Below are 19899 nucleotides of genomic sequence, written 5' to 3'. Positions count from 1 at the left end.
TGAGAGGTTCCGGAGTTGCTTCTTTACCTTCATAACCCCCAGCAAGGATACAGTGGCCTTTAATTTTCTTTGGGGAGAGAGCCAAGTTGGAAAAGATGAGAAGTGATGGGTTATTTCATTTTATTTATTTACAGTGCTGCAGGTTTTCTCAAATGAGTTTATCTTCAAAATATCCAAATTTATAAAATTATTTTGTAATTCTTTTACTAATCATAACTGCAAAAATTCAGTGACTGCTTTGCAGTTTACTGATTGAGAAAGAGAATAAGAAAAGTGGCATGCAACCTTCAGTCCTAACTCTTTAAAATTTATTGTTTGATTTCAGTGAGTAATAAGTGTGGCACCTGTACTTGATTTATCCTGAAATTGAAACCAATTAAACCTCCTTCACTTGATTTAAGATGGGGCTGATGCAGTAGGCCAGCATAGTGCTGAATCTTCCTAATTATATGGTAGTGTCTGTGCTAATTGCAGCAAAGCTATTTTAACCATATACAAGGTACTTCACATATGTTGGTTTTTTTTCTCTTGGCCATACTGAGGTTTGAACTCAGGGTCTCACCTCCTCTGCAGCTGCTCTACCACTTGAGTCACTCCCCTGAGCCCTTTTTTGCTTTAATTATTTTTCAGATACTATTTTGCAGGCTGGTCTGACACTGCAGTCCTCCTTTGTACGAGTCCTGAGTTCCTGAGATGACAGACACGTACCACCGTACTTGACTTACTTGTTGAGATGGGGTGTAGCTAACTTTGTGCCTAGGCTGGCACAACCCTCCCAATCTCCACCTCTCAAGTAGCTGGGATTACAGATGTGCACCACCATGCCCAGCTAGTTCACATGATTTTTCTTCAAGTAAACTAGGTACTTATTGTCCATTGACAACTAATGTATTTTCTGAAACACCTAACTCCCTGTGTAGCAAGCTATTTTAGGTCACTATTTGTTTTGACTAACGTAGCCATTATATAACTATAAGGCTAGATTCTACTTTGATATTTGCATGTACATTCCTATTTAGCAAAACAGCCTACTTGTACCACTCATGCAAGACTGCTGTTTCCAATGCATCTTCCCAGAATTTACCATTGCCTAATAAGGTCTGATGAAAGTCAGACAAATGCAATTGAAGTTTGATTAAATTGTAAAGGAAAAATGGCAGTTGATATAATGTGGAACCACTTTGTGTTCCCAAGAGAGATTTAAATGAATCCTAGTGACAGATACTCAAGGCTGTACTTCCCAGGGCACATTATAATGTGATTGTTAAACATAAAAAGAAACACACTTCTGCCTTTTCCGTCTCTGCCTCTCCTCCTTCTGTAAAAAGCTTTTATGAAATATGATGTATTTGTGACTTTTTTCTTTTTTCCTTTGTTTATAAACTATTTTTTATTCATTTATTCACATGTGCATACATTGTTTGGGTCATTGCTCCCTCCTACCCCAAAATATTTTAGGGCTGGTAGAGTGGCTCAGAGTGTTAGAGTGCCTGCCTAGCAAGCGTGAGGCCCTGAGTTCAAACCCCGAAAAAAGAAAGCTGAAAAAATATTTTACAACTGGCACATGATATGGTATACACCTGTAATCCCAACTACTTAGGAGATGAAGGCAGGATGATCATGAGCTCAAGAACAGCTGGCAAGGATATGGGGGGGAGTCATCAAGACAGTAGCTCAAAAACAAAATAAAAAAACCCAAAGAGGCTGGGAGTGTGCCTCAAGTGATAAAGAGTGCTTGCCTAGCATGTTTGAGGCCCTGGGTTCAATACCTAGTACCAAAACAAAATCTTTTTTCCTCGGTGTTCCGTCTTCTAGGCCCAGAGAGAAATTTATTGTGAAGTTATTGAAAGTTAAGTTTCAGAACCTTTCCTCTGCATTCATCACCTTCACCTTCTAAGACTCTAGAAGGAGTCTTAGCAATGTGATCACGTGGTCATATGTTTTGTTTGGCTTGTTTTGAGGCAGGGTCTATCATGGCCCAGGTTGGCCTTGATCTCTCAGTCCTCCTGCCTCTGCCTTCCAAGTGCTGGGGTTAACAGGCATGTACCACCATGCCCAACTCTTAACTTGTGACTTTTTTTTGGAAGCACTGGAGTTTGAACTCAGGACTTTACTCTTGCTAGGCAGGTGCTCTTACTTCTTGAGATAGGGTCTCCAGACTATTTGCCTGGGGCTGGCTTCAAACCACAATCCTCCTGATCTCTGCCTCCTGAGTAACTAGGATTACAGGCATGAGCCACTGGTGCCCGGCTTGTGATTGTTTATACATTCAGAATACTCACGTTTGTGCAGATCTTCGTTAAAGTTTTGTGTTCTTTTTCTTAAAGGGGACCCCTCAAATTGTCCCAGTACTGCCAAAAAATAAAGATCTATATTTTTAAATAAATAGAAAGAATATGATTATTTACTTTGCAGCTTTAGCATTTCAGTACATTTTGGGAATTTTGTCTTACATTGTACTGTGAAGGAGCATGATATTCTTGTTTGTTCTGCCAATGTTAAGACCATAGACTTTAAAGGGATTAAACTGAAGTTTAATTTAATCACCCCAGCAGTCTGTTCAAAGGAAAAATAAAATGGGCAGATAAGTGAAGATCTTTTCTGTGGGATTGTTTGGCCTTTTTGATGTGGAAATGTAAAAACAAATTTAATTAACTGTGAGTACTGAATGACTCCAAAGGTTAATGCCTTATTAACAGATTAGTTTGTCCCTAAAACCTACACTGCTAACTTTTTGAGTGCTTTTCTCCTTCACTCAGATAAACCCTGCAGTCCATTTTATTTATATAGACTGGCATTTAAAAGATGACCAGCTAGGTGCTGGTAGTTACCCAGTTCCTCCTGGGGACCAATAAATACATTCCTTGCTCCCCTTAAGATTAACTAGAGTTTTTTATTATTAAAAAAGTCACAGACAAATAGATTAAAATCTTCCTTCCAAAAGAAACCAGTTGTCTTATACATATGTATCCTTCCAGAAATACTATGGATGTAAAAGTACATGTATATATGTAATATCTACTCGATGTGTATGTATTATCTTTATAAAAATGGAAGCATACTCTGCACCTTGCTTTTTATACATGGAAAGAGCATGGTCTTTGGAATTACACACATGTGCATTTGAATCATAGCTCTTTCATTTTCTTACATGGGTTCCTGGACAATTTATTTGGTTTCCTATAGGGAATGGGATCACCTCTGCCTTAGTTGTTCATCCATAAACTGGGTGGCCTGTATGCAACAGAAACCTGTTCTTTATAATTCTGGAGGCTGGGAAGTGTAAAATCCAGGTACTGGCAAATTTGGTGTCTGGTGAGGGTAACTTCTTGGATCATAGATGGTGTTTTCTCACTGTGTCCTCCTCACATTGTGGATCCGTCTATGGGAACTTTCTGGGGCTTGTGTATAAGGGCACTGATCCTAATCATGAGGATTCTGCTTTCATGAGCTAATCATTTCCCAGCAGCCCCTCCTAGAGGTTAGGGTTTCAACATAGGAATTTTGTGGGGACACATTCAGAGTCTTGGTACCTTTCATTATCAAATAGGAAAGAATTCAAAAGAGAAAAATATACCAATGACAACCCAAGTAGTGATATTAAAACAGTTTTTAGCTTTTGTAGAACATTAGAGCTAAAAAGGATTATTTTGTCCTGTCTCAGGCAACAGAGGCCTCACCTCAGAGGTAGGGTTGATTTGTCCAGGGTTCTAGCTTTCAGATCGCCTGAGAATAGAAGATACAGACTTTGTATATTCATGCAAATTATTCAGAAGTCATGTGTGGAGAGGTATGTGGCGTCTGAATTTCATGTTGGACATTTCAGGAGACATAGAACACCATAAGTGCTGAAAGGACGGGTCCTTACAATTCCTGTGGACTGTCCGCACTCTCTCCCCATTATGAAGTTAAGGCCACAGAGAGGTTTGATTCCTTTCTTTTCTCCCACTACTGCCTTCAGCTAAATACAGGGACTAGGCCTCCATCTTCAGTGTTTCCTCTGTTCCTAATTTGTAGGCTGTTATGTTTATTTTCAGAGGAACTATTAACATAATGGAAAAATAGTTTCTCTGAAAATAAAAATAACAAAATTGGTTCCTAATGAAAGATTCTGAGAAGAAGACAAACTGCTGGACTTTGGACCAATGTGGGGACCTGGAGGAGGTGGTTTTGGGAGGAGGGGAGCATGCAAAAGGAGCAGCACACATCCAGAGTCAGACTGCCGCCAGCAATTCCAGCTCTGCAGTCTGTGCCTGGTTTTGCTCCTGTTGTGCCCCTAGCAACTAGCACAGTATGAGGCACATAATGGGCACCCAATAAATATTTGCTGAATAAATAAATGCCATTTGAACTTCCTACCCAAAGATTTGGCATCCAGAACTGTATTATGATAATTACAGGCTACTATGTGAATTTCTTCTTAAAATAAAATAAGGGGCTATTTAATTTTGTTTCCTTTGAAACCTTAGGTTTGTAAAGTCTCTTTGATATTAACATTCAGAGGAAAAGTTGAGTGCTATTACCCCAAAGGGGAACATTTTTGTTTGTGCCAAGTGTGGTCAACCAGGTTCAAAACACAAGTAGAGGGGAGGTGGGAGGGAGTTTAAAAAGAGTAATAGAGGGATGGAATGTGATCAAAGTACATTATATGCATGTTTGGAAATATCACATTGAAACCACTTTGCACAATTCATATATGCTAAACACACACACACACAAATTGAAGCTACTAAATAAGGAAGTCTTTTCCCCATATGCAGCATGAATAGCATGGGGGCAATATGGCTTCTCCGTAACTTTTTAATTTTTATGTAGTCCAGGCTGCCTAGAACTCATTGTGTAGCCCAAATTGGCCTTGAACTTTTGATCCTTCTTCTGCAACTTCCCCAAGTGCTGGTGTTACTGGAACCTGCGACACTCTGGGGAGGAGGTCTCCAAAAGGGAGGAGGCCTCCACTGGGCCTTTATACGAAGTTCATGGTGTTGCAAAAAAGATTTTTAGGACACATCAAGGTAGAGACCAAGAAAATTTATTAGTAAGCAAGGCAAAGGAAAGATAGAAACAGAGTACACAGCCCAGATATGGGTGCGTGTACATCTGATATCAGATGCAGTGAGTGCTCTAGCATCAGGGGTATTTATGGTGAAAAAGTAAGTTGGGGTTTGGCTTGAGTTTACCTTAGGAAGAATGCTCTTCTTTGTTCTGAGACCTGGTATATTTTGTCATTTTTTTGTGTTATACTGTTTTATTAATTGGAGCCTTCAAAGGACGCTCCCTTTAAGATAGGTGTCATCTTTGTAAATACTTCTTGTGCCCAGAGGAGTCATTTTCCCAGGATATCTTTAAGATATCCTTGCTCTGTTCTCAGAGCACACTAATTAGTTTTGGGCAAGTGGTCAAGTTCACAGGGAGAGAGCTGCTCTGTAAATGTTGCAGCTTGTCTCAGCAGTGTGAGGCTTAAAACAAAAAAAGCGGAGTCTATATGTTTTAATCGAGCTATTCATTATTACAATACTTATATGTAAATTCCTGGCTGCTGTTTCCCATGCCTCAATTTCTCTGATCTATCCTGCCTCACTGGGATTGTAGGTGTATACCACCACATCTGACTGGCTTTTTTTTTTTGTATAGTATTTTATATGTAGTTTCCTGGGCCAGAGGCATGGCTCAACTGGTAGAGTGCTTGTCTAGCAAGCACAAAGCCCTGAGTTCAAACTCCAGAACCACCACCACCAAAAAAAGCTACTATATGTAGTTTCCTTATGTCTTTTGCTTATTTGTTTTTGCTTTTGAGATGGAGTCTTACTATGTTGCTGAGGCTAGGCTCAAACTTGTGATCTTCCTGCCTCAGCCTCCCCAAGTGCTGGGATTATAGGAATGTACCACCATGCTTAGCTTTATTCTGCAGCTTTTTTTCCATGGAAAATGTTATATGGTGTAATCTAAAGCTCATATAAATTATTTTCCTACTTGTTCTGATTTGGATCATTTATGCTAGTGATTTCTTCCATAATTAAGAACAACCTAAGCAACTATAATTATCCAAGTGTTAGAAACTTTCTATGGTATGGGCCTATTTCAGATTTTCATCAAGTACATAGTCATCAATTACTAAGATGAAACAAAAATAAAGTTCATTAACATAAGTGAAAAATTTAATATAATTACTATAGATTGTAAAATGAGATTTCCCACTCTGAATTACTTTTAGTTTTATTTTGAGTTATTTTCATTGCATGGAGCAAAGCTTTCCACTAATAATTAATAATAATAATGCCAATATTTTAACTGCCTTTTGACATTAATATCCTGCTATCTCAAAATCAGTAGGTCTAGCACTAACTTGATCCCCTATCTTTTTGCTCTACTACTAATTTCCTCTTGTTTTCCTCCTCTCTGATATCCCTTAAAGGCTCCACCATCTGTCCACTGGCCCAAGCCAGAAATTGATAAGTCATCCTAGTCAAGTTCCGTACCATCTGTCTTATTAGTGGACCTTGCCTTACTAACTGTGTTAACTGCCTCTTTTGTTTTTATTGCTAGTGTTCATGCTTTAATTCAGACCCTGTATTGCACCATCGTTGCAATTGTAATAGCCTTATAGTGGATCTCTCTGCCTCCTGTATTGTTCCACTCCACCCCATCATCCTTCATAATGTCCCCGGAATAATTCTTTTCTAAAATGCAAGTTTAATCATGTCATTCCTCTGCTCAACTTTTCCATGGCTACAAACCATATTGGCATACAAGACTCCATAATGTAGCAGTAGTCAGGGGCTGGCAGAGTGGCTCAAGTGGTAGAGCATCTGCCTAGCAAGTGCAAGGCCCTGAGTTCAAACCCAAGTACTGCCAAAAAAAAAGAAAGAAAATAATGATGAAAACAAATAGAGTTCATTAGATTGAGTGATTTATTTTATTTTTCTTGAATGTGGTACAATGATATTCTTAGCGTCTGTGTCATATAGTTTAATTAAGCTCACTTCTGAAATTTCCTTCCAAAAGGTTTCACTAGAAGAAAAAAATGCAACTATTATTTATGACCCCAAACTTCAGACTCCAAAGACCCTACAAGAAGCTATTGATGACATGGGTTTTGATGCTGTTCTTCATAGTCCTAACCCTCTCCCTGTTTTAACCAATACTGTGTTTCTGACTGTTACTGCTCCACTGGCTCCACCATGGGATCATATCCAAAGCACATTGCTCAAGACCAAGGGCGTGACAGATGTTAAAATTTCTCCTCAGCAAAGAACTGCAGTAGTAACAATAATCCCTTCTATAGTGAATGCCAGTCAGATAATGGAGGTGGTTCCGGACCTCAGTTTAGACATTGGAACTGAGGAGAAAAAGTCAGGAACTTGTGAGGACCACAGTATGGCTCAAGCAGGTGAAGTCATGCTGAAGATGAAAGTGGAAGGGATGACCTGCCATTCATGCACTAGCACCATTGAAGGGAAAATTGGGAAGCTGCAAGGTGTTCAGCGTATTAAAGGTAATTTATCTGGTGGTTTTTGATTGTTTTGTAAAGCTTAATTTTCTGTTTTGATCTTTTAAATTTTTCCTTTCTTCCCAGGAATGGGTTTTGAATCTGTGGGACTAGAAGGCTACTGCTTCATTGAAATGTGAGGCATAGCATATTCCCAGGATTAATGTCAGTAAAGTTAATGATTGTAATTACAGGTTATGAGAGTCTTGAATTTTAGTTTAGCAGAAAAGGCAACTGGGATAGCGATTCATGGGAGTTCAGACTTCTTAACACAACATGCCTGGGGTACTCTTTACCCCTAATATATTTCTATTCAGACACCCAGCAACTTGGAAATTGTAGCAACAGTGGTCATGTCTTTTACTTGTCTCCAATCTGTGTCAGTCACATTTTCTGAAAATAACTTTATTTTCAGAAAAAGTGATTAAGAAAGAGAAACAATTAGTAGTTTTAAAATGGCCCAGGAATAATGAAATGAAATAATGATGTGTCTTTTTTATTAACTAGTCTCTCTGGACAACCAAGAAGCTACTATTGTTTATCAACCTCATCTTATCACGGTAGAAGAAATAAGGAAGCAGATTGACGCTGTGGGCTTTCCAGCATTCATCAAGAAACAGCCCAAATACCTCAGACTGGGAGCTATTGATGTAGAGCGTCTAAAGAATACACCTGTCAAATCTCCAGAAGGGTCCCAGCAAAGGAGTCCTTCATACACCAGTGATTCCACAGCCACTTTCATCATAGATGGCATGCATTGTAAATCGTGTGTGTCAAACATTGAAAGTGCTTTATCTACACTCCAGTATGTAAGCAGCGTAGTAGTTTCTTTAGAGAATAAGTCTGTCATTGTAAAGTACAGTGCCAGCTCAGTCACTCCAGAAACACTAAGGAAAGCAATAGAGGCCGTTTCACCAGGGCAATATACAGTTAGCATTGCAAGTGAAGTAAAGAGTACTTCCAACTCTCCCTCTAGCATGTCTCTTCAAAAGATGCCCTTGAATGTAGTTAGCCAGCCTCTGACTCAAGAAACCATGATAAACATTGATGGCATGACTTGTAATTCTTGTGTGCAGTCTATTGAGGGTGTCATATCAAAAAAGCCAGGTGTCAAATCCATACACGTCTCCCTTGCAAATAGCAATGGGACTATTGAGTATGATCCTCTACTAACCTCTCCAGAAACCTTGAGAGAAGCAATAGAAGACATGGGATTTGATGCTACCTTGTCAGGTAATTACAACTTTTTCCTTGATTCTCTTAAGTGTTCTTTTATTTCCATTTTGTTGTTTCATTCAGCTTTTGGCAATGAGAAATGATTCATAGGCACTGAAATTCCATTTTTTCACAAATTAGTCCTGTGGAGGTAGTCAGCAGTGCATAGAAGGATGCTTAAGGATGTTTGTGTAATTATTTATAGTATTTAAAAGCTGCAAACAATAAATCGTGGTGCAACCATAGTATGAAATGCCACGACGCCATAAAAATTACGATACTGAAGACAATACCATAGTAAAACTATCTGAGATGTTTTGTTAAATGAAAAAAAAATGAAATGTTACATATACACTGATGAAAAATTTATAAACAAATGTATATAAATTTATGCCACGGATATGTTATTTATGTATACTGATGAATAAGAAGATTCCTGGTAGGGCATGAACCAAAATTTTAACAGTGGTTATCTTTGGGTGGTAGAATAAAGGTAATTCTTGTGTTTCTATTGTGCTTTCCTGTGTGTTATAAGTTTTTTGCAACATGGTTGTATGTATGTATGTATGCATGTATTTATGTAGTAGGGGAAATAATGCTATTTTTTTGTGGTTCTGTGGTTTGAACTTAGGGCTTCACACTTGCTAGGCAGGCACTCTACCACTTGAGCCACTCTGCCAGTCCAACAGATGCTATTTTGAAAAGAAAAAAGGTAGAAATAAATAAAATAATAGTATTTTAACTGTGATACCTGTCTGAAAGTCTTCATGCTTCCTGATAGCTCTTACTTTTGAACTGAAGCCAAAAATGTCTATCTGGTGGAATTTGCCCATGTGAACTAGTTGTTTTGAATCAGAATTGAACCTGGCCTTGAGTTAAATAAAATTGCCTTGCTAGGCATGGTTGCACATGTCTATAATCCCAGCATTTGGGAGGCAGAGTCAGGAGGATTATGAGTCAAGACCAACCTGGGCTATATAGTGTAATCTTTGCTATTCTGATTAGAATAAAGGATTTCAAATAGTAATATTCTCCTTTTAAGTTCACAAAAATTAGATAAAGATTTTGTTAAACACATCCCTAGACAATTACTATAGACAAATGTCAATGGGAAAGGACCCAGAGCCATACCAAACATTCTTAATTTTCATATTGATGACAAGTGGTAGAAATTATATTATTCTCACCATTTGAGGTTGACATATACACCTTGAACATCCTAATCTGAAAATCCAAAATCTGGACCTTTGTGACTGCCAACATGATGCAACAAGTAGAGAGTTCCATACCTGACCTCATGTGATGGGTCCTAGTCAAAATACAGGCATACCAAAAATGTTGTATGACATTACCTTCAGTATGTATATAAGGTATATGAGAAACAAAAATGAATTTCTTGTTGAGATTTGGGTTCCATCCCAAGATATCTCTTAGATTTATGCAAATCCCAGAATCTGAAAAAATCCAAAACCTGCAACATTTCTGGCATTTCTGATAAGGGGTATTCAACCTATAGTGCACATGCCACAAAATTCATCTTTTTAAAGCAAACAGTTCATTCACTGTTAGTATGCTCATAGATTGTTGCAGCCATCACCACTTTATATTTTTGCTACATTTTCATTATCCCCCAAAGAAACACCATACCCATCAACTGTCACTTCCCTGTTTCTCCTTCTCCTCCCCCAGCTCCCAGGTAGCCACTATTCTATGAATTTGACTATTTTAGGTGTCTCATTTAAGTGGAATTGTACAATATTTGTCCTTTGTGTCTGGATTCTTTTATTTAGCAGAATGTTTTTAAGGTTCATTCATATCATAAAATGTATCAGAACATCATTTTTTTTTGCTGAAAAATATTCCATTTGCTGAGTAATATACCAAATTTGTTTCTTCATTCATCAGTTAATAGAAATTTGAGTTGCTTCTACTCTTTGGCTCTTATCAACAGTGCTGCTATAAACATTGTATATAGGTGTTCATGTGAATATATGTTTTTTTTCTCTTGAGCATATACTTAGGAGAGAAATTGCTGGTCATATGGTAACTCTATATTTAACTTTTAAGGAAATGCCAGACTGTTTTCTAAAACAGCCATACCATTTTACGTTCCTATCTAGAATTTTTTACTTTGTTTTTAATTTTATTTTTATTTTTTCGGGACAGGATATCACTGTATAGCCCACACTAGCTTTGAACTGCTTATGTAGCCCACGCTGGCCTCAAACTCACAATTCTTCTGCCTCAGCCTGCCAAGTGAATTTTCTATAATGTAGAAAATTTCAAAGAGCAAGATTATTGTGGTCTAAAAAGGGATGCATGGATCTCTATTAGAAAAGTCATATAAAATAATAAAATACTAAAGAGCCATCAGTACCAAAAGTCTGAACAAAGTATAAGAGATCCATAATTGCAAAAGGAAATAACTATGAAACTAAAAGAAAAATTTAAGTTGTGTATATTGAAAGTGAAGCTATCAGGTGTCCATAAAAATGACTAAAATTAGCCTCAGCAAAATTTAGTTTTATCTATCACCACTTAAAAATTTTTAAATCTTTCAAAATGACAGCATTTGAAATTCTATTGAATCACATTTCACTAATTCATAATGTTGAGGTTTTTTTTTTTTGTGGAACTGGGGTTTAAACTCAAGGAACTCTATCATCTGAGCCATACCTCCAGTCCATTTTTGGTCTGGTTATTTTGGAGATGGGGTCTCTTGCAAACTATTTGCCCAGGCTGGCCTCGAACCTTGATTCTCCTGATCTCAGCCTCTCAAGTAGCTAGGATTATAGGTGTGAGCCACTGGTGCCCTGCTTGCTTTCCTTTCCTTTATCCTTTCTCCTTTCCTTTCCCTTCCTCTCACCCTTTCCCTCTCCCCCTCCCCCTTTCTTCCTCCCCCTCCATCCCCTTCCTTCCCCTCCTCTCTTCTCCTCCCCTCCCCTCCCCTCCTAAATATAATCAATGTATATCATATATGCTATAAAATAAATATTTTTCACATTTAAGTCTGGTGTCTGTCAGTACAGTAAGCAAAGTCCTCATAAACTTTCAGACTAGAATCAAAAATGAAACTTTTCCTCTTTACTTGGGTCTATATTTTTACAGCTGACCAGCAGCACCACTATCACCTGGTGGCTTGTTAGAAATACGGACTCTGGCTCGTTGCAGACCAGTTGAATCAAAATGTACATTTTAATGAGCTTTCCAAATAATTCATATGTACATTAAAATTTGAGAACACTGGTCTAAATAATTTGCTGCATTGACCTCTGTGAATAAGATCTATGAATTAAGTCTGTATTTGCTTTGTTTACACAAACAAATGTAGAAGCTTGATTTAATGCAAGAATAATATATTAAATAATACAATTTAAAATAGCCAGCATTTTATAAGGCCTTGCACAGCAAATGTGAACAGAACAAAAGGAACTTTCCAGTAATCTTAGGTGGCCTCAAAGATGGACTTGATCAATAGGAGGATTTTTTTTGTGGTGGTGGGATTGAACCCAGAGCCTCACACATGGGAGGCAAAGTGCTCTACCACTGAGCTACACTCCCAGTCTAATAAGAGAAATTTTGATCAGACTGGAAAGTGGAATTAAAGAGTCCTTATTCACTGTCTGACACCATGTATAGTATCTCCCTAGTACTCAGGAGCCTTGAATGTAGCCTGGTCAGTAACTTTTCTTTAAAGATTGCAAGGAATGATTAATTAGCATAACAAAAGTACATCTCCAGGCATGAGGTGGGCAGTTGGATAAGGGCTGACTGCGTCAAGGCTGTCGGGACTTGGGGTTTTGTTATCCAATGGGGTGGGGTTACTAGGTGTCACAAAACAGCCTCTCCCCTAGTGTTCCCTCCCCAAATGGTTTGACAGCTGCACAGAGGCTGCCCAGGTGTGGGAAGTCATATATCTCTGCTTTTCAGAAGTGAGGGTAGGTACCTTGGCATTTGATCCTCTTTGCCCTTCCCGGTTTAATGCCACCAGTGGAAGGTGCATCTGATGGGGGATGTGTATTCCATAAGGAAGAGATGGGGCCATTATCTTAATTGTTGGCCAAGGGTGTGGGCCATCTGGGGTTTTATGGGTGTGGACCATCTGGGGTTTCAGGGAGTAGAGTCTGGTAGCTGGAGCATTTCCTCATTCTTGCTCATGCCTACTTATATGCCTACCATAACATTCCCTCTTCAAGAGCTCAGGACCCTGGGTTCTTTCAGGGGTATGGACAGTGAGATCAATCTGGCTGCTTCCTGCTGACGGAGGGGTGGGCAATGTGGGTATGCAGGGTCCAGAGTCTTGCTCTCTGTCAGGACCCAGGAAAGATGATTAGGCTCAGGTAGAGATGGTGCTGAGAATATGACATTCCCATTGTTGGACCAGCAGGACTACAGTTGTCCCAAAATAATGCCCATCATATCCAAGGGTGAAAAGGTGCTAGTCTTGCCTGAGGACAAGGATGTCTATAGCCCCTTTAGCAGATCTGAGTCACAGCACCAAAATATTACCAGTGGATGGGGTGTTCCAGATGTTCCTAGGTTCTTTGGAGACAGTGTTTGAGATTAGGACACTGCCCCAGATGTAACAAAAGCACAAAGAATAGGAAGTCAGCAAGGAATGATTAATGTTTACAGTGAAAATTCACCTGTTTAGTAACATTGAACAATGCCTTTTACCTCATCCAATGATTATCTAGGGCCCTGTGAATCAATTATTCAGCAAATAATTCTCAATAACCTGTTACATGCCCTACATCAGTTGGGGTCCTAACAAACACACTCGTGACCATGATGGATAGGTAAAAATCCTTGGCATAATAGATATCACCATAAAAGTGTTGGTAGAACTGTGGCAACCATGACCCATATTATTGGAATAAAAGGTTGATGTCATTTTACTGGTGGTACTGAACTTCGAACTGAGAGCCTCTACCGCTTGAGCCACTCTGCCAGCCCAAAGGGTTGATATCAAATGACTATGTTCTGTGGTTCTGCTAACGAATCAAGTGCAGTTAAAGATGCTTCAACCAGAATTGTGGATACTCATTTTAATTTTCTGTTGTTGGTGTCATTGTTGATCCAGGCCTTAAAATCTGCAACTGTGACCTGTTCTCAGGTGGAGAGATCAGCATGTCTCCTTAATAAAATTCTAATTCTCCATGGATCATGAATGTTAAAATAGGTTGCCTTTTATCTTGACCTAATTTTCTTATCATGAAAAGACATATATGAAGTTAAGTCTTTATTAACCTTTTATCGTGGTGCTGGGGATTGAACCCAGAACCTTACATGTGCTTAAGCAAGCACTCTTATCATTGAGCTACGTCAGCCCCTTCAATAACCAACTAAAGCAAATAAAATATTCAATTAGCTTCCTTCCTTCCCCTTTTCATGGCTTTTTATTAACCAGTTTCCTTTCTCCCTTCCTCCCTCCCTCCCTCCCTCCTCCTCTTCTCTTCTCTTTTCTTTCATACTGTAACCCCCTGTTACTTAGTCTTTCTCTATCACCATGCTTCTCTAATATTCAACAGCTTAACAGTACATTATATTATATTCATATGTAGATGGGCTGTTTCAGTATTTTTCACTCTCTAACATTTTCTTTCTCTCTTCTGCCTCCCGCAGTCCCCTCAGATTCACTCATACAATTTTGTTCTCTGTCTCATTATATATATATATGTATGATTATATATGTTTGTATATATACATTTAACTTACAGGTCTGGCTTCCACATATGATCTTTTGAGCTTGGCTTACTTCACTTAACATGATGTTCTCCAGTTCCATCCACTTACCTGCAAGCAACATAATTTCATTCTTTAAGGCTGAATGAAACTCTATTGTGTATATATATCATACTTTTTAAAATCTATTCATCAGTTGTGGGGCATCTGGGCTGTTTCCAAAGCTTGGCTATTGTAAATAGGCATATATAATTTTTGTGAACTATTTGAGAGGTCATGCTAAGGTGATTTTAATTTAATATTATACTTTCACAATATTAATGCCACATGCATTTCAGGTAACTTTTGGTACCCAAAGCAACTAAATTGCTCTCGAACAAAATGTACAGTGATTGACAGCACAAATTGTTTTTTATTGTCCAAGTTCATAATCAAGTTTTGATAGTAATTATGAGAAAAATGAAGGAAACTTCTGGCAAGATTAAAATAATGGTGTTATTCAAAACAAAAACTGTTACCTTTTGTTGATTAAGCAAGAGTGAACAGTGTGGAGTTTGCTCTTGAATTAATTTCGCCTTCCTGGTTCTGAATAATGCTCTCACAATCTAAATTAATGACTTTCCAAAGTCATTCATTTAAGACCTCAGGCTGACTAATTTAGGAAATTGGAGAATCTAGCTCTTATCTAAGTGTCCTTTGTGCAGGGTATAGTGGTGCATGCCTGTAATCCTAGCACTCAGGAGGCTGAGGCAGAGGGATCACCAGTTCAAGGCCAGCCTGGCCACATAGGGAAACCCTGTCTGAAAAGACAGAAAGTATCCTTTGCTGGACCCAGACTCCCTCATTGCCATGGGCTGGGAGCATGGTGAAAATGTAGTGTTAGGCCCCATCCTGCATGTACTAGATCAGAATCTGCATTTGTATGTGCATAGCATTGAAGAGACACTATTGTGCTGATTTGAGAATTCAGGGTCATTATTCTTTAGGAAAATGACCTGGCTTTTGTTAAGGATTCTTCTAAGGATTCTGCTCTTCAGCATCCTGAAAACTCATTCTGCTGTGCAGGAGTTCCTTACTAGGCTGGCCAAATAGATCTGCACCTGGTTTTTGTCAAAGAGGGAGAAAGCACAAGTTAGATAGCTTAAATGGAATTCTGTGTCACCTATTTTCCTTTTTATCTCTGCAGGAGAAGAGAAAATCTTTGGCATTTTTGCAGGTGCCGGGATGTGTTAGGATACTGTTTCCCTTTGGGGGAAGTGACTAATGCTGAATGGATAAACTAAAAAAAAAAAAAAAGATTGCAGCAAGCTTCTGGGATGGCAGAGCCTCCACAGTTTATGAATATTCTATGTAGAGACTCTCTGAATGCTGCTTTGTAGAAAATAAAGATTACTTCTGACCTACTTCTTGCCTCTCCTTTATCTGCAAAGACATTTAAAAGCATTTTTTTGAGACAGGGTCTCACTGTGTAGCCCAGCCTGGTCTGAAACTGACCATTCTCCTGCCTCAGCCTCCTGAGTTATGGGATTATAGGTGTGTGTCACAACGCCCAGCTTCTCAAGACTTTGTTATGCATGTTATCATATATGTATATACCCCCCAATTTAAATGCCATCATACTGTAATGCTGTTTTGCAAATTACTTTTAGTTCCACCTAATATAGTAGCTCTCTCTCCCTTATCCATGGTTTCACTTTCCACACTTTCTGTTATCTGCCAACCAGGCTGAAAATACTGTATTTTGAGAGAGAGAGAGAAAAAGAGGGAAAAGAGGGTAAAGGACCACATAGCTTTTAGTATAGTATATTGTTATAATTGTTCTATTTTATTATTCTCTTACTGCACCTAATTTATAAATTAAACTTCCTTATAGATATGTACAGGAAAAAAACATGCTATTATATAAGGTTTGGTGCTATCCACAGTTTCAGGTATCCTCTGGAGGTCCTGAAACATATCCCCTATGGATAAAGGAGGACTGCCTTAATGTCAGTATGCAAATTGTCAACATGATGATAAAAGTTAAATTTAAGAATTAGAACTATCCATTAACCAACTTCTATCTACCTGGTGTTGGGGGTGAAAGATAATGGCTTAAAAACTTGATTTAACTAAAATTTTATTTATTTAGTTACCTCAGATTTTCTTGGCAGTTGGGGTGGGCAGTATTGAAATTGGATGTCACTGCCAGGAAAATGTAAAGATAACATATTTGAGTACTTGTAGAAACTTGCTGGTTTTAGAGAAATAGTTTGGCAGTGCCTGAGAGTGTGGATTGTAATGCATGACAAGGTGATAGCTGGAAAATAATTAGTACTATGAATAAAAAGAATCTTTTCCTTTCCTCCAGACCTGAATGAGCCATTGGTAGTGATAGCTCAGCCCTCATCTGAAAGGCCCCTTTTGCCCTCAACTAATGGATCAGATAAAGTGATGACACCAGTTTATAACAAGGAGGAAGCAAAGACTTCATCTAAGTGTTACATACAGGTCACTGGCATGACTTGTGCTTCTTGTGTAGCAAACATTGAACGGAATTTAAGACGAGAAGAAGGTAAGACACTCTTAAAGCTTATTATATTGTGAACTTGTTTGCAGACTCTGCCCTTTTTGTTCTCTTATGTGTTTTGGAACTTTGTTTATGATTCTTGCCAAGACCTCATAAAGACCCATCAGTGATGTACAGAGCAATCCTGGTTTTCTTATAACCAGTTTTTGTTAGTGCTATCTCATTTACCTCCTGATCACATTTTAATGTCAATGAAATTTATGGAAAATTTACAACAGAAGGAAATATACAGCAGTATTAATGTTTATGGGACCGCGTTGCAATGGATTTTTTTTTTTTTTTGCAGTACTGGGGATTGAACCCAGGGTCCTGAGCCATGCTAGGCAAGCATGCTACCACTTGAGCCACACCCCTAGCCCTGGTCACAGTGGATTTTAAGAAACAGTTTTCTCAATAGGCATGGTAGTGCATGCTGGTAATACCAGCACTCAGAAGGCTGAGGCAGGAGGATCTCAATTTTGAGGCCAGCCTGGGCTACGTAGTGAAATTCTGTCTCAAAAAAACACAAAAACCAAACCAAACAACTTCCCCAAAACCACAAAAGTAAAATCCCCACAAATTTTCTGTTAAAGCTAAGCTTAAAACTGACAACTAGAATCCATAAGCATTTCAGTATTACCATACCTGGACCCAGCACCAAAACAAAAACGAGTTTGTTTAGAACTGTATTTTTCTCTTCCAAAAGTCTGATCTCTGATCTTTGCTTCTGGTAAAAATGTCCAAAAGTTTTTTAGTATTGGGTTTAAATTTTAATTTTAGGTTACAAAATCTTAGAAAATCTACAACACATTTTTTATTTGGTTATACTCAGATGTTTTAGGTTATACATTTGTACCCATACTTACAGACTTCACAGTATAACTTAATAGATTTGCTAATAATACAGATAATTGATTATGTTTAATGAGACCAAAGTCTTATATTTGGTACTTAGACTGCCCTAGGTGTCTTAGTGCTGCATGTTATTATTCATAAGGGTTGAATAAGGAAGTCAGGATTAACATAAGCTTAACCTGGCTATTGGGGAAATAACTCCAAGTGTATATAATAATTACATAACCTTATATATTAAGGCCATATCATTACTTTACCAAAATATATGGTATACAGAGCCATCTTCACCTCAATATTACCTTGTCTGCAGTCTGTTATTTCTGCATTATTCATTTCAGCTCCCATTACTGCTGATTGGAATGTATTCAGCGTTCAAGCTTATATTACCCTTTGTTTGATTAATTAAAAAAGAATAAGAGGGCAATTGCCAAGCAAATAAAAGCAAAAGAAAGATTGCAAGGTTCCTGTTCAAGAACTATTTTCAAGCAATTCAGAAATTTTCCTTTCATGAGACAAGCAATGTCTGTGTCAGTGACAATTGTTTTGCAGTGCTGAGGATTGAACTCAAGGCCACGCACATGCTAAGTACGTACTACCCCTGAGCTATCACATGCTAAATACATACTACTATTGAACTATACCCCTAACGCCAAATCTTTTTTTAAAATCTGTTATAAACAGATTCTCTTAATTACTCCATACCTTTTACTCTACCGCCTCTTAACCCAATTAAAATAATGTTAGCTTAGCAGGCTCACTGTATTCACTTTATTTTTAAACTAAGTGGCAGTGGTTTTTCCACAATTAAGTTTTCATTATGAGTAGCCAGGTGTTGTGGTCCACTTTTGTAATCCCAGCTCGGGGGCAGAGATAGAAAGGATCATGGTTCAAGCCAGCCCAGGCAAAAACATTAGAGAGATCCCTACTCAACTGAATGTGGTGGCTTGAGCCTTATGGTCCAAGCTATGTGGGAAGCATAGGTAGGAGGATTTTGGTGCCAGGCCAGCCTGGACAAAAAGTGAGATCTGATCTAAAAAATATCTGAAGCAAAAAGGGCTGGAGGCATAATTCAAGTGGTATAGTGCTTGCCTAGCAAGTGCAAGGCTCTGAATTCAAATCTCAGTACTGCCAAAAAATAGTCTGCATTATGTTTTTAAAAATGCATAGAGACCCTGAAAGTGTAGTTCAGTGGTAGAGCATGTGCTTAGCATGTGTAAAGTCCTGGGTTCAATTTCCAGCACCCCCCAAAAAGAAAGGAACAGAAAAAGTTCTAATTATTGTTTGAAGAATTAAAAACATTATAATTTACATAAGTGATTGAAATATTTTTGAAATTTGAAAAATATATTTCCCTTCTATTTTTTTTCCTGGCTGTACATTATATTCAATTAAAGCAAAAAGAGTTTTCCCCACTTTTTCTGTACCCTTCTCTTACTACTGACACTTTCCCCTGAACTGATTTCTGAATTATTTGCTACATACAAAGCTCAAAAGATGTAGATACTTGATATAGAAAACTTAGATTATATAAGGTATTTTTAAAAATAAAATGTGTTCATCAGTTGACATTTGATCTTTCTTTTCTTTGTTATCTAACTCCAGAGCTGACCTATGGACTGTCCATCCCCATTCCCTGTCAGGTAGCTGCCAAGTGTCAGAGATTCCTAGAAAGGGTAGCTATTTCTGCTATGTGGAATTAATTATCTTTCTGGCAGTGACAGCAGTAGATGGCTTAGAGATGTGGGAAAGCTGTTAACGTTGCACTAGCAAACAGCATGACTGCTATAAAATGAACGCTTTTGCTCTGTTAACAAGTTGTTTGGCACTTTTTTCCAGAAGTAAAAGCTTTTTAGATGAGTGTGTGTTGAGACAGTAAAACTTGAGAACTTTAAGAAATGACTTATTATTTGATAATATTATAATGTGTACGTTGGTATATGCTTGGATTCTTTGCTACAATTGCAATGATTTCCTAAATGTATGAGTTCCTTTCTCTAGGAATTTGTCTTATTAGTATCTTTTTTTTTTTTTTTCATTTTTCTTTTATTATTCATATGTGCATACAAGGCTTGGTTCATTTCTCCCCCCTGCCCCCACCCCCTCCCTTACC

At 38.1% G+C, this 19899-nt stretch overlaps 1 protein-coding gene across 8 annotated transcripts in view; it reads left to right on the top strand.

Annotated features, from left to right (window-relative positions):
• The window catches only part of Atp7a (ATPase copper transporting alpha), a 116702-nt gene that overhangs the window by 52593 nt on the left and 44210 nt on the right, over window positions 1-19899 (top strand). For all 8 annotated transcript variants that reach the window (XM_074063450.1, XM_074063449.1, XM_074063451.1 and 5 more), the window contains 3 exons: window positions 7003-7492; window positions 7994-8719; window positions 16737-16940. In XM_074063450.1, the coding sequence (XP_073919551.1) occupies window positions 7003-7492; window positions 7994-8719; window positions 16737-16940 (1420 nt within the window). The remainder of the gene's footprint in view (window positions 1-7002; window positions 7493-7993; window positions 8720-16736; window positions 16941-19899) is intronic.

This window comes from Castor canadensis, chromosome X (genome assembly GCF_047511655.1).
Source record: "Castor canadensis chromosome X, mCasCan1.hap1v2, whole genome shotgun sequence".
NCBI classification, from domain to species: Eukaryota; Metazoa; Chordata; class Mammalia; order Rodentia; family Castoridae; genus Castor; species Castor canadensis.
The sequence above is the reverse complement of the archived record's forward strand: the minus strand, read 5'-3'. Positions and strand labels throughout refer to the sequence as shown.